The 14,052-nt window shown below is 40.0% G+C and overlaps 1 protein-coding gene across 11 annotated transcripts in view; it reads left to right on the top strand.

The window, feature by feature from the left end:
- The window catches only part of trdn (triadin), a 147,831-nt gene extending 133,779 nt beyond the window's left edge, over positions 1-14,052 (top strand). For 7 of the 11 annotated variants that reach the window (XM_063034168.1, XM_063034154.1, XM_063034088.1 and 4 more), the window contains one exon: positions 345-4,192. In XM_063034168.1, the coding sequence (XP_062890238.1) occupies positions 345-487 (143 nt within the window). In that variant the 3' untranslated portion in view covers positions 488-4,192. The other 4 variants (XR_010016216.1, XM_063034174.1, XM_063034112.1 and 1 more) reach the window with 4 other exon arrangements.

The following is a 14,052-nucleotide window of genomic DNA, read 5'->3' as shown; positions in this document are numbered from 1 at the left end:
TACTCCGAGATCTCAACCAGCTTCTTCGACACCTTGGCTGACCCCTTTTGACATCTTGGCCGGCTCCGCCACAGACACTAGTCCAGCTACTCTGATCAATGAGCAGTTCACTGATGGAGAAGCTCTGCATTTACCTGATGTTCTTGGAGTAGAATTGTCTTTGGAACGTAAAAAACACATCTTACAAAGAAAAAGGCGCCTTTGGTTGGCCCCGGAGAGGCCATTGTATTCGCACAGCCACCATCTTACTGGATTTGTTTTATTATCTCTTTGCAATTTGATCATTATAGTTGTTTACTGACAATTCCAAGGTGTTCACCTCCACTTACAATTTCTCCAAAAAGGTGATGACAATCTCATCGCTGCCCTGAGAAAAAGGGTGTTGAATGTCCCATCACTCCCCTGGAAAAGTGGTGTTGGCTGTCCCATCACTGCCCTAGGAAAAGGTGTTGACAATCTCATCACTGCCCTGCAGAAAAAGTATTGACTGTCCCATCACTCCCCGGGAAAAAGGTGTTGGCTGTCTATTCTTTCTACGCTCATCATATAAGAAGCTTACTAGCCGAGACTTGGCTGGAGATGATAAGTAAGACCTTCGTATTGCTGACAAATATAAAGAAAATCAGTGGCAAATATCAGTTGTCTTGATACTTGAGTTAGATTTTGATAATTATTTTTGAGGATATATGACCATAAGATATAGGAGCAGAAGTAGGCCATTTGGCCCATCGAGTCTGCTCCACCATTCAATCATGGGCTGATCCAATTCTTCCAGTCATCCCCACTCCCCTGCCTTCTCCCCATACCCTTTGATGCCCATAATAGTAGGACCATCTCTCTTGGTCGCAGTCAACACTGGAAAATAAAAGGTTTTTCTGTGAGTTCACTGTGCAACATCAGCAATTTAGATGCAAGTGGCTTCACCACATGTACTAAGAAAATCCCACCATTCCTCAGGCACTCAGCTTTGAAACATGTCGCAGTGTGATACAAAACAAAAACAAGTGTGGATTGATTCTAATTGTTATTCATTAGTTTTAAAGACACTTTTCCAATTTGAGTTTGGAGGGGAGCACTCCCAGAGAAAACTATCCTATTAGCAACATGTTTGAAATCCTTTGGGCACCTTTAAAAGACACCAGCTTTTGAAAATAGAATTGAACAGGAAAATCAAGGTGAAAGATTTGGGGGGAAAGTCACAGCATCATCTTTCTACTGCCCCATACAGTTTTTTTAATCAGATTTATGGCTAAATTCGCTGGACTAGCTGGGAAAGCAGTAATAGTCATTAACAGTGGCAAAACTGAATAGAAAAAGTTGGTTCTGAATATCTCTGAAATTGTGAAACTCTCCATCTTTTTTCAGTTGGTGCCCTTGTACAACATAATGAGCTGAGTATTTAAGTAATTCCAAGTTCATTCATTTGGAATTTGTTATATGTACAGTTTTTCAGATTATTACACATGTACTTTACAAATAGCTGATCGTTTTACTGGCTGAACAAGTGAGTTGTATAACTTTAAAAATGACAGTTTCCAAACACCTAGCATTTTTTAAAAATATCGTTTTATTTTTAGAGAACACATTGTGTAGTTGTTGCCACTGCTAAGGCTTTGATATTATTCAGATCTGCTATTGGCAGGAATTTAATCTCCTTTTCTTTTCCAAAAACACTAAATGCAACACATTAATAGTACCAGTGCATTTTTTGGTTGTGCACACATGAGACACAGCGCTTAAAAAGTCTCCTCCAGCCCACAGCACAGAGGTCAACACAGGCCTTAGGCTCTAGAAGGTTCCTTTTTACGCTGAAGCCTGTGATCTATTGCAAGTGGGTAGGTCTGTTTCTTCACTGGTTACCTCATTAAAGCTAGTTGGTCACAAGTTGTGATAAGGCCTTTGGAAATCAGATGATAAGGGTTAAGTTAACCCTTCTCTGTCACAGCTCCGGGTCTCTCTCCTGCATCTGCCATGGACCTTTCTGATAATGTTGGTCCATGGCCTCCTCTTGTGCCAAAATGAGGCCACCCTCAGCGTGGAGGAGCAACACCATATATTCTGTCTGCGTAGCATCCAACCTGACAGCATGAATATCAATTTCTCCTTCTGGTAAAGAATACCCTCCCCTCTTCTATTATTTCCCACTCTGGCTTCTTACTTCTTCTGACCTGCCTTTCACCTCCCCTTGGGTCCCCTTCTGCTTCCCCTTCTCCTATGATCTGCTCTCCTCTGCTATCAGATTCGTCTTCTTCAGCATTTTACCTTTCCCACCCACCTGGCCTGACCTATCACCTTCTAGTTAGCCTCTTTCTCTTCTCCCCACCTTTTTATCCCAGCATATTCCTCCTTCCTTTCCAGTCCTGAAGAAGGGTCTCAGTTTGAAATGTTGACAGCCTTTTCATTTTCACAGTTGCTGCCTGACCTGCTGAGTTTCTCCAGCATTTTGTGTGTGTTGTTTAAATTAATCATGTTCCTGGCCCTAAGTTAATATTGAGTGTTTCACTCCAATCTCCTTACATAGTGGAAACTTATGAACAGATGATGGCGAGAGCAAGTTTGATCTGATATTTATTCAGAAAAATGAGGGGTGACCCTCTTGAAACCTATCGAATGTTGAAAGACTTCAAAAGTTTGGATGTGGAGAAGATGTTTCCGATGGTGAGATTGTTTAAAACTGGAGGACACAGCCTCAGAATCAAGGGACATCCATTTAGAATGAAGATGAGGAAGAATTTCTTTGGACAAAGAGTGGCGAATCCATGGGATTCATTGCCACAGGGACTGTGGAGGCCAAGTCATGGGGTATATTTAAGGCAGGTGGATTCTTGAATAGTCAGGGCATGAAGGGATGTGGGGGAGAAGGCAGGAGATTGCGACTGAGAGGGAAATTGGATCAGCCATGGCAGAGCAGACTCGACGAGTCATGTCCTATTCTGTTACCTTGTCTAGTAGTCTTATTCATAGTCATAGTCATACTTTATTGATCCCGGGGGGAATTGGTTTTCGTTACAGTTGCACCATAAATAATAAATAGTAATAGAACCATAAATAGTTAAATAGTTATATGTAATTTATGCCAGGAAATTATGAAATAAGTCCAGGACCAGCCTATTGGCTCAGGGTCTCTGACCCTCCAAGGGAGGAGTTGTAAAGTTTGATGGCCACAGGCAGGAATGACTTCCTATGACGCTCTGTGCTGCATCTCGGTGGAATGAGTCTCTGGCTGAATGTACTCCTGTGCCCACCCAGTACATTATGTAGTGGATGGGAGACATTGACCAAGATGGCATGCAACTTAGACAGCATCCTCTTTTCAGACACCACCGTGAGAGAGTCCAGTTCCATCCCCACAACATCACTGGCCTTACGAATGAGTTTGTCGATTCAGTTGGTGTCTGCTACCCTCAGCCTGCTGCCCCAGCACACAACAGCAAACATGATCGCACTGGCCACCACAGACTCATAGAACATCCTCAGCATCGTCTAGCAGATGTTAAAGGACCTCAGTCTCCTCAGGAAATAGAGACGGCTCTGACCCTTCTTGTAGATAGCCTCAGTGTTCTTTGACTATTCTTTGTTCTTTGTTCTATTCCAGCCTTTTCAAAGAACAAAAGTGGATCTGAGGGAATGATTGAACTGGTTCCAGAGACTTAACTAAATAAAAGGATAGGCAGAAAAGTTAGGAATTGAACAGGGCTTACAGGATTGGATTTGCAGCTGAAAATGATAGAATGAAAGCTAGATCAGGATGGAAGAGGTAACAGAGATAATTTGGGGCATGAAGAGATTTAAGCCTAAAAAAGAAGATTTGAACTTTGAAGACCAGAGAAATTGAAAAAGAATGTTATTCAGTGAGGATAATAAGAACGTATGAATCAGAGCAATTGCAAGAAAATTATAGATGTCAGTGCTTTGGATTGTGTGAAGTGGACCAGTCAAAATTCATCCACTGAGATAAGAAAATATCTATTGTCCTTCCATCCAGTTTATGGAGACAGTAGAGCAGATGCAACCTACGTGGTACAAGCATTTTCAGTCTGATAACAATAATCACTCCTGCAATGTAGTCACCTCTTTTCAGCTTGCTTCTTGTGATTAGTTTGGTGCCAAGTGTTGTAACAACTTTAGATGAGAAATATTGCAGAACAAAGGGAGGCTCTGTGAACTATTAGATGAATAAACACTTTTTTCTGAAAATTTAGAAGACTGGGATAAGAAGGGAAGTGTCCTCACTCAGACTTTGCCTGACTGACAGATTGGAGAGATTCTCATAAAGTTATACAGCATGGAGTCAAGCCCTTCGACCCAAATCGTCTGTGCTGACCATGTTGGAATCCTGGAATCATTTTTGTGAACTTCCTTCGAACCCTTTCCAGTTCCATTACATCCTTTCTAAGATAAGGGGCACAAAACTGCTCACAATACTCCAAGTGAAGCCTCACCGGTGCTTTATAAAGCTGCAACATTACATTGTTGTTTTCATATTCTAGTTCTCTTGAAATGCATGCTAACATCGCATTTGCCTTCCCAAACTAAAAGGAAAGATGATTGGCGAGGAAGGCAAATGCGATGTTAGCATGCATTTCAAGAGAACTAGAATATGAAAACAACAATGTAATGTTGCAGCTTTATAAAGCACCGGTGAGGCTTCGCTTGGAGTATTGTGAGCAGTTTTGTGCCCCTTATCTTAGAAAGGATGTAATGGAACTGGAAAGGGTTCGAAGGAAGTTCACAAAAATGATTCCAGGATTGAATGACTTGTCATATGCGGAGCGTTTGATGGCTCTGGGTCGGTATCCTCCAGAATTTAGAAGAATGAGGGGTGACCTCATTGAAACTTATTGAATGGTGAGAGGCCTGGATAGCGTGGATGTGGCAAGGATGTTTCCTATGGTGGTGAGGACACAGCCTCAGAAAAGAGGAGCATCCTTTTAGAACGAAGATGAGGAGGAATTTCTTTAGCCAGAGAATATGTAGGTTATCGGTGTGTCTGTGGAGGCCAAGCCTTTATGTATAAAGGTGAGAATGCAGGAGCATGAAGGATGAATGTTCTGTCGATTCTTTGTGTTCAATTGCCTCATGTAGAACAGTCATGTTGTTGAAAAATTGGATAGAAGTCTGTGAATTAAAACTCTTCACTTTCAGAAAAAAGGAGTGAAATTTCAATACCTATCCTCAGCCTTCCGATTGACATGATGTCAAATATTCATCTGTCTTATGACAAATAATCAATTATCAGAATTCAACATCTTTCTCTGAGTTTTAAAGCCCTGTTTTGACGGCGTCCTTGTTCTTTGAAATTATTAATAAGCTACTATATTTCATGAAGCGAGCTTACACGTGTTTGGCTTTCAATAGCTACAATTACTTTCCGTTAAGACACAATTCCAAGGAAGTAGTGGGTTAGTTATAGACCCCATTATAGTAAATAAATAAACAATAAATATCGAGAGCACGAGCTGCAGAGTCCTTAAAAGTGAGTCCATATGTTGTAGAATCAGTTCAGTGCTGACGTGATTGAAGTTACCCTCTCTGGTTAAGGAGCCTGAAGCTTGAGGAACCTGGTAGTGTAAGTCCATATGCTCCTGTACATTCTTCCTGACTGCATCAGTAAGAAGAGCACATGACCTGGATGGAGGTGGGGAGGGTGTCCCTGATGATTGATCCTGCTTCCTGATGATGGTGCCCCTAGTAAGTGTACTTAATGGTGGGGAGGGTTTTACCTGTGATGAACTGGGCTGTCTCTACTACTTTTTGTGGTTCTTTCCATTTTGACATGGGAGAGCCATTCATATGCCTTGAAAATATTAACTTGACAGCCTTGACAGAGAGTAAAGCTGGAGGCCAGAACTCACCACCTTTCAAAGATTTCCAGAGGAGTTTTGTGAGCTGAACTCGTTCTGACCTACAGCGGTGATTTGATCACATGGTTTGAGGCCCATGCATCACACAGGACTCTCTCGGCCAGCAGGATTGACTGCGGCGATCCAGATCTGGTAAATTTGAGGATCTTGCCAAATGGCTGAGAGTGTGAGTGACAAAGCACATTGAGCTGAAGCTGAGCTCTGCACATTAACATTGAATCATGATGTGCAACTCAAGGCAAAATGATCTTATTTGTCTCAGCAATTGTCTAATGATCATTTGAAAACATGGTTATGTTGACTTGACTGTGGAGCTCAGAATAAAGTAGCTGGCACTGATGAGTGGAGGAGAGATATTGCTACCCAAAGGTCATAGAGTCATGGAAAGGTACAACACAGAAATAGGCCCTTTGGCCTATCTAGTCTGTGCTGGACCATTTGTTGGAGAAAATAAACGGGACATGAAAATTATGCTTTGGAACAGACTGTAACTAATGTCCTAAAATTTAATTGCCTTTAGCTAAAACCAAAGGTTTTATACTAATTACCAAAATGGCATTGTTGACTCTAAAGGACATTGTTTTCAGTACAGACTGATTTGAGAAATAAGAGAAAGTCATTATGAAAAAATCAGCAATTTTGGTTTCATCATTTTCAATAAAAGGAATAATAATTAACGGCATTTGTGATATTTTACATTAATAAATCAAGATGAAATCAGCATGTGTTGAAACAAGGAGCAGATAGGAGGCCTATTTGTCATAATGAGAGTAGTTACTTTACATAAAGACATTGCCAAGTTCATTGGGCTTTTTAATAAACTTGATTGTCGTGTAATAAAGAACAAGATTGGTTGTTATGGAAACATGGAATGATGTTCATCATTTTTTGTGTATTACATCTATTGGTCATGCATCTTTTATACTCAGACTTTATCAACAATCTATCATAATGAATAAAGGAGAGAGATTAAGATAAATTACTGTATTTGAACTGTCCTTCAGTGCAATTATATCATTTTTGCCATCTGCAATAAGTCATAGTGAGATTGCTGCCAAATTAAGGCTATCTGTCTTAATGCCAGCTGCTCTCTCTCCTTGTGTGGACAACATAAGTACCCATGAAGTAATGCGTTATATTCAAATGTTATCAATAGATTGCAGACTGGGATCATGCTTCATCAGTGTAAGTGTGCAGATCATTATGCCTCCTAAAGTGGATGATCAAGTCAGAAATTCCAGGCTTAACTAACTTCAAGAAATCTCATGGGTTTATGCCGGAGGAGAGCCAGATAGCCTCAAAAGCCTATGTATTTGGTAAGGGGCTTAAGCAAGGGTTTAGGTTAAGGACCTGAATAGCTTGTTGAAGAGGGTCTATGTCACATGCAGTTTAATGTCGAGAAGATAAGGTGCTAATATTTTCATATGATTGTGAGTTCTACTGTACAATGCTCTTCCAAGTTGCTGAATTATCCAAAATATCGGAAAGCATCGGGAGGAAATGGGATTGCCCCAGGGTGCAGCATAGATTGTGTAATCGGAGGTTTCCATGGTTTGGAAGACCCAAGATGTTTAATGATCTAAGAGGAAATAAAAATAAAAATTACATTATATAAATAGCATAGCAGATGGGATGAAATGTGAGCACTTCTTTGCCTTCAGTGAGTTCATATGAATTAATTTTTAATGCTTGTTTGTCATTCTTCAGACTTTGAACTAGCTAGAACTTTTCTTCACATCTCAAAGTAGGTGATTACCTTAGAATGCTGTGAGTCAGATCAGAGTCAAGGGTATCTCAGTAGCATAAATCAAAATTTAAATTTGATGAAGCAGAGTTCTGTTGAGATAAATGTTGAGAATGATGGGCACTTCAAGATTCAAGAGTGTTTAATGTCATTTCCAGCACACAAGTGTAAAGTAGAATGAAATAATCATTACTCCAAATCTGATGCAGCACAAAAAAACAGAATAAGATAAAGAACACAACAATAAAAAATACATAATAAATATAACTTATGTAACGTAGCTACTATACATAGAATGATTGTATGTCTAAAAAGTGATGCTAAGCACAGGAGTGCCTGAACGTAAGGTGACTCTGACAGGAAATGATAAGCAGTGGTGGTTGGGATGGCTTAGTGGATGGAGGTGTTAATCAGCCTTAATGGTTGAGGAAAGTAACTGTCTTTGAGTCTGGTGTTTCTGGTGTGGAGGTTACGTAGACTCCTCTCTGATGGGAGTGGGACTAACAGTCCTTGAGCAAGGTGGATGAGATACTTTATGATATTGATGGCCTTTTTTCTGTGTCAAAGTGAGATCCACTGTGCTATGGATGCTGCAGAGTCTGCCGAACTTCAAAAGCTGGATACAATGTGCAGTCACTTTCACGTTGCATATTTAATGAAGATAACCGAAGACAATTTCTACCAAATCTTTATTACTTGATAGAGACTTGGTGAAAAAGAAGCTTGGCTTTTATGATTCAGTGTTTGGAAAAGATGGCATATCACTAAAGCAATAAAGTGCCAAGTGGGAATTTGCAAACACTATGATCTGCTATTGAGATAGGCCAATTAGAGCTGATATGTGGTTTGAATTTTCATCTGCAATCTCACTCTCATTAAAGAGCTATTTTAAAAATGAATAGAGGCACAAAATTTCAAAGGGGCGATACATAGAAGAAAACCTTTCAGCAACTGGAAAATTAATTATGATGCAAATACATCTTTCAGACACACTGTAAAATGTGTAATTCTGGTTCACTGCAGCATTATGGGAGTTTAGAAATACTTTGTCAAACTAGATCATTCAGAATTGCAAAATTTTTTTAACTATCATAAGAAGGCCAATATTAAATCCTTCATTTTGGATGTTCAAACAGAAGGTGACATATCAGACGGAAGAAATATAATCTGACAGTTAACAGCCTAATAATTCTAGTCTGTCATTAGAATGGTGCAGACACGGGGATTATATACTAACGGCCGTGTCTCCTGACACAGAAGAGCTGTGGCCAATGCAGTGCTTTACAGATTTTTTTACATGTACCTAAGACTTTTACACAGTACTGTATGTAATAAATAAATCTAAATCTGAGATGAAGAAGCAGAGAAGCAAAGAGAGCTTGGACCAAACAATCGACTGCTTATTCCTTTCCAAAGATGATGCCTGATACTCTATAGATACTCCTGTGAACAGTATCTGTTGTGAGAGATGCAGAAATCATCATGTACTTCTTCAAAAAAAAAGAATAACTGATGTTGTGGGTCAAAAGATAAAATCTTAATGGCCAAAAGTGATGCACTTTTACTGTGAAAGTCATATATAGGTCAAAAGCTTACTAATAACAATAAAAGAAATTTGTTACAAATCAGTAGCGTCCAAGGATTTCAATGCCAAAGTAGAAAACTTGTCAAGGAAATTTACTTTCATAATATCAGCAAAGGAACCACAAAATAAAGACATTACTGAGTAATAGAGGAACCATTTCTTTTCATTGACAGGCAATCTGAGGAAACTGAAATCATTCATATTTTATCCAGGAAGTAAACTTTGAAAAGCCTGAGGCTGTACAACCTCAGGCATTTACAGAACAGAAGATTGCATGGCATATATGTTGGAGCTCTTTGGTAAATAAATCTTTGGTCCAGGCAGTCAAATATAAGCAATGCATGAAATAAATAATACAGCTATATTTGGCACTCCCTACCTTCCATAGTCTTCTGCCCTCTCTGATCAGATTCCCCCTTCTCCAGTCAATCTCATTCACCAAACAACTTCCCAGCTCTTTACGCTTGAAGCTGCCATTAAGGAAGAAATAGCGAAACATTTAGAAAGGAGTGCTTCCATTAGACAGACTCAGCATGGATTCAGAAAGGGCAGTTCCTGTTTGACAAACTTACTGGAGTTCTTTAAGGACATAATGAGTGCAGTGGATAGAGGGGAACAGGTGGATGTTGTATACTTGGATTTCCAGAAGGCGTTCGATAAGGTGGTGCACAAGAGACTTATAAATAAGATACTGATGCATGGAGTTGGAGGAAGTGTATTGGCATGGATAACCAATAGAAGGCAGAGAGTTGGTATAAACGGGTGTTGGCAGTCGGTGGTGGTGCTGGGCCCGCAGCTGTTTACCATTTACATTGATGATTTGGAAGAGAGGATTCAGTGTAGCGTAGCAAAATTTGCTGATGACACTAAACTGAGTAGAAAAGCAAACTGTACAAAGGATGTGGAGAGTCTGCAGAGGGATATAGATAGGTTAAGTGAGCAGGCCAAGATCTGGCAGATGGAATACAACACTGGCAAATGCGAGATCATTCACTTTGGAAGGAATAATAGAAGAGCAGATTATTATTTAATTGGTGAAAGATTGCAGCAGGCTGTTGTGCAGAGGGACTTGGGAGTGCTTGTGCATGAATCTCAAAAAGTTGGCTTGCAGGTACAACAGGTTATTAAGAAGGCAAACGGAATGTTAGCCTTCATTGCTAGAGGGATTGAATTCAAGAGCAGGGAGGTCATGCTGCCTATCATATAGGGTACTGGTGAGGCCACACCTGGAGTACTGTGTGCAGTTCTGGTCTCCATACTTAAGGAAGGATATACTGGCTTTGGAGGCAGTACAGGGGAGGTTCACCAGGTTGATTCCAAAGATGAAGGGGTTAACCTACGAGGAGAGATTGAGTCGCCTGGAAGGATACTCTCTGGAATTCAGAAGAATGAAAGGGGAGCTTATAGAAACATACAAAATTTGAAAGGGATAGATAAGATAGAAGTAGGAAAGTTGTTTCCATTGGTAGGTGAGACTAGAACTAGGGGACATTGCCTCAAGATTCAGGGGAGAAAATGTAGGATGGGTTTTTCCCAGAGAGTGGTGAATCTGTGGAATTCTCTGCCAGGGAAGCAGTTGAGGCTTCTTCACACAATATATTTAAGATGCAGTTCAATTGATTTTTACATAATAGGGGAATTAAGGGTTGTGGGGAAAAGGCAAGTAGATGGAGCTGAGTTCACGGACAGATCAGCCACGATCTTATTGAATGATGGGTCAGGCTCGATGGGCTGGATGGCCTACTCCTGCTCCTATTTCTTATGTTCTTATATCACCCCTACCCCACTCCTGGTTTCACCTATTACCTGCCACTTATTCCGCCCCCTCACCTATTTTGACTTTTCCCCTTCCTTTCCAGTCCTGATAAAGGGTCTTGGCCTGAAATGCCAACTGTTTATTCTTCTCAAATGGCATGTTAAATGTGTTGGAGCTCTTTGCTAAAGAGCTCTTTGAACTGGATAGTCAAAGATAAGCAGTGCATGAAACAAATAAAACAGGTGTGTTTGGCACTCAGCAGTAAAGAAATGGTATTCATTGTTTTTACTCTTGCTTTTGCTTCCCAGTTTAACTTGGTATTGTGCACCAGAACATGCAGCATGAAGAAATCCCTTTCAATGTGGTACCCTCTCCGAGAGACAGGGAAATTGTGAATTGGGCAGGTCAATATGTAGTTCAGATCTCTTCAAAACTAATGGGAACATGTTCCATGTATGGTGAATACACTTCAGATCCATGTTTATCTACAAACGGAATAAGCCACGGTAGGCTTATTCAGAAAGTCAGAAGGCATGGGATCCAGGGAAATTTGGCCAGGTGGATTCAAGTTTGCCTGCAGAAGGCAGAGGGTGGTGGTGGAGGGAGTACATTCAGATTGGAGGATTGTGACTAGTGGTGTCCCACAAGGATCTGCTCTGGGACCTCTACTTTTCGTGATTTTTATTAACAACCTGGATGTGGGGGTAGAAGGATGGGTTGGCAAGTTTGTAGATGACACAAAGGTTGGTGGTGTTGTAGATAGTGTAGAGGATTGTCGAAGATTGCAGAGAGACATTGATAGGATGCAGAAGTGGGCTGAGAAGTGGCAGATGGAGTTCAACCTGGAGAAGTGTGAGGTGGTGCACTTTGGAAGGACAAATTCCAAGGCAGAGTACAAAGTAAATGGCAGGATACTTGATAGTGTGGAGGAGCAGAGGGATTTCGGGGTACATGTCCACAGATCCCTGAAAGTTGCCTCACAGGTAAATAGGGTAGTTAAGAAATCTTATGGGATATTAGCTTTCATAAGTCGAGGGATAGAGTTTAAGAGTCGCGACGTAATGATGCAGCTCTATAAAACTCTGGTTAGGCCACACTTGGAGTATTGTGTCCAGTTCTGGTCACTCACTATAGGAAGGATATGGAAGCATTGGAAAGGGTACAAAGGAGATTTACCAGGATGCTGCCTGGTTTAGAGAGTATGCATTATGATCAGAGATTAAAGGAGCTAGGGCTTTACTCTTTGGAGAGAAGGAGAATGAGAGGAGACATGATAGAGGTGTACAAGATAATAAGAGGAATAGGTAGAATGGATAGCCAGAGCCTCTTCCCCAGGGCACCACTGCTGAATACAAGAGGACATGGCTTTAAGGTAAGGGGTGGGAAGTTCAAGGGGGATATTAGAGGAAGGATTTTTACTCAGAGAGTGGTTGGTGCATGGAATGCACTGCCTGAGTCAGTGGTGGAGGCAGATACACTCGTGAAGTTTAAGAGACTACTAGACAGGTATATGGAGGAATTTAAGGTGGGTTATATGGGAGGCAGGGTTTGAGGGTCAGCACAACATTGTGGGCCGAAGGGCCTGTACTGTGCTGTCCTATTCTACGTTCTGTAAAAAGGGTCTTAGATGATCCTAAATCCTTTTCTGTAGATGCTGCTTGACTTGCTGAGTATTTCCACCTTTTCGGTTTTTATGTCACAACTTGTCACTGATCACCTGATTGTAGATAGGCCAGCTACCTGGAATAGAGATATATTTATTTTCTTTTCCATGCCTGAGGTTACATTGGGGCTGGTTATAAATGATGCAAATGTGATATTGTCTGAGATAATTTTACAGCAATTTTTCAATATCAAACATCAAAGTAAATTTTTATGTCATCATATATTACCTTGAGATGCATTTTATTGCTGGCATTCACAGTAGAGCAAAGAAATACAATAGAGTCAATGAAAAATGACACACAAAGATTGACAAACACCAAAGTGCAAAATAAGACAAGCTGTGCAGATTAAAAAAAAATTAATATTGAGAACATGAGTTGTCCTTGAATGTTGGTCTACAGGTTGTGGAATCAGTTCACAGTTGTGCTGATGTGAAACATATGTAAAGACTATTGTGCTCAGGGAATTCATAACAATCTTTTCCAGAGGTTTTTATTTTGCACATGATATACAAGGCCTGTTTTGCAAATAAGCAGGATAGTTCACCGGTTTTCAGCACAATTATGCACTGTAACTCACTGTTTATGTCAGATATTGGTCTTGGGGGTTGAAAGAGGGAACTACTAAACAGATGGTATTGGTGAAACTGTTCCTGTAAATTGAATGTGGGGAAGGAGTTACTGAGCAGTTAGGTTACTGGGAAGAGATATTCTGGTTCACTGCTATTCAGCTGAACATTCTGGTATCGCATGGGATCAGACAATATGATTTCATTTTATAAGCAGATTTGAATAAAATCTATTGAAATAAAAATGAGGTGCTGTCCTTCACAAGAACAACATTCAAATGGCAGAATTTCAGAGGGCTGACTGAATCCTTACGGTCATTTTTATATATTGTTTGCATAGTTATAATCTTTGCTTTTGTAACACACCTATTTATAAAAATAGTTAAGTAGAAACTAGTCATGTGAATTTAAGTTATTTCTGAATTTTAATTAAGGATAATATTTGGAGTAGATTAATTATTTGTAAAATAATAATTTTCCTTGTTTTTGTCTTTTTCTTCAGCTCCACCACTAGGTAAGAAGAAACTTCCAATGTATTTTTCTTGTTCTTTAAACTTGATGCAACTCTGACAGTGTTGCTTGATAAGAGCATGTAATGATACAGGCAATAAGGTAAAGAAATTGTATTCTGCACTTTTTTCCAAAACATTTTATTGGATATCTATTTTAAATGCCTGTTTACTATTCATGATGAAAATAAACCAGATTTTGATGTTACAAAGATAGTTTTGTGTACCATTATTAACAGAGTTGGCTTTCCTTGAGAAAGGATGTTGTTCAACAACATTATTGCTTTTGTTGTTTATTTTTTCATCTTTTCTCAACCTCAATGTTTGTACTTTCACTAACACAGAGAGTAAAAAAATGAAA

This window comes from Mobula hypostoma, chromosome 2 (genome assembly GCF_963921235.1).
Source record: "Mobula hypostoma chromosome 2, sMobHyp1.1, whole genome shotgun sequence".
NCBI classification, from domain to species: domain Eukaryota; kingdom Metazoa; phylum Chordata; class Chondrichthyes; order Myliobatiformes; family Myliobatidae; genus Mobula; species Mobula hypostoma.
Note: the sequence above shows the minus strand (reverse complement) of the source record. Positions and strands in the feature narration are given on the sequence as shown.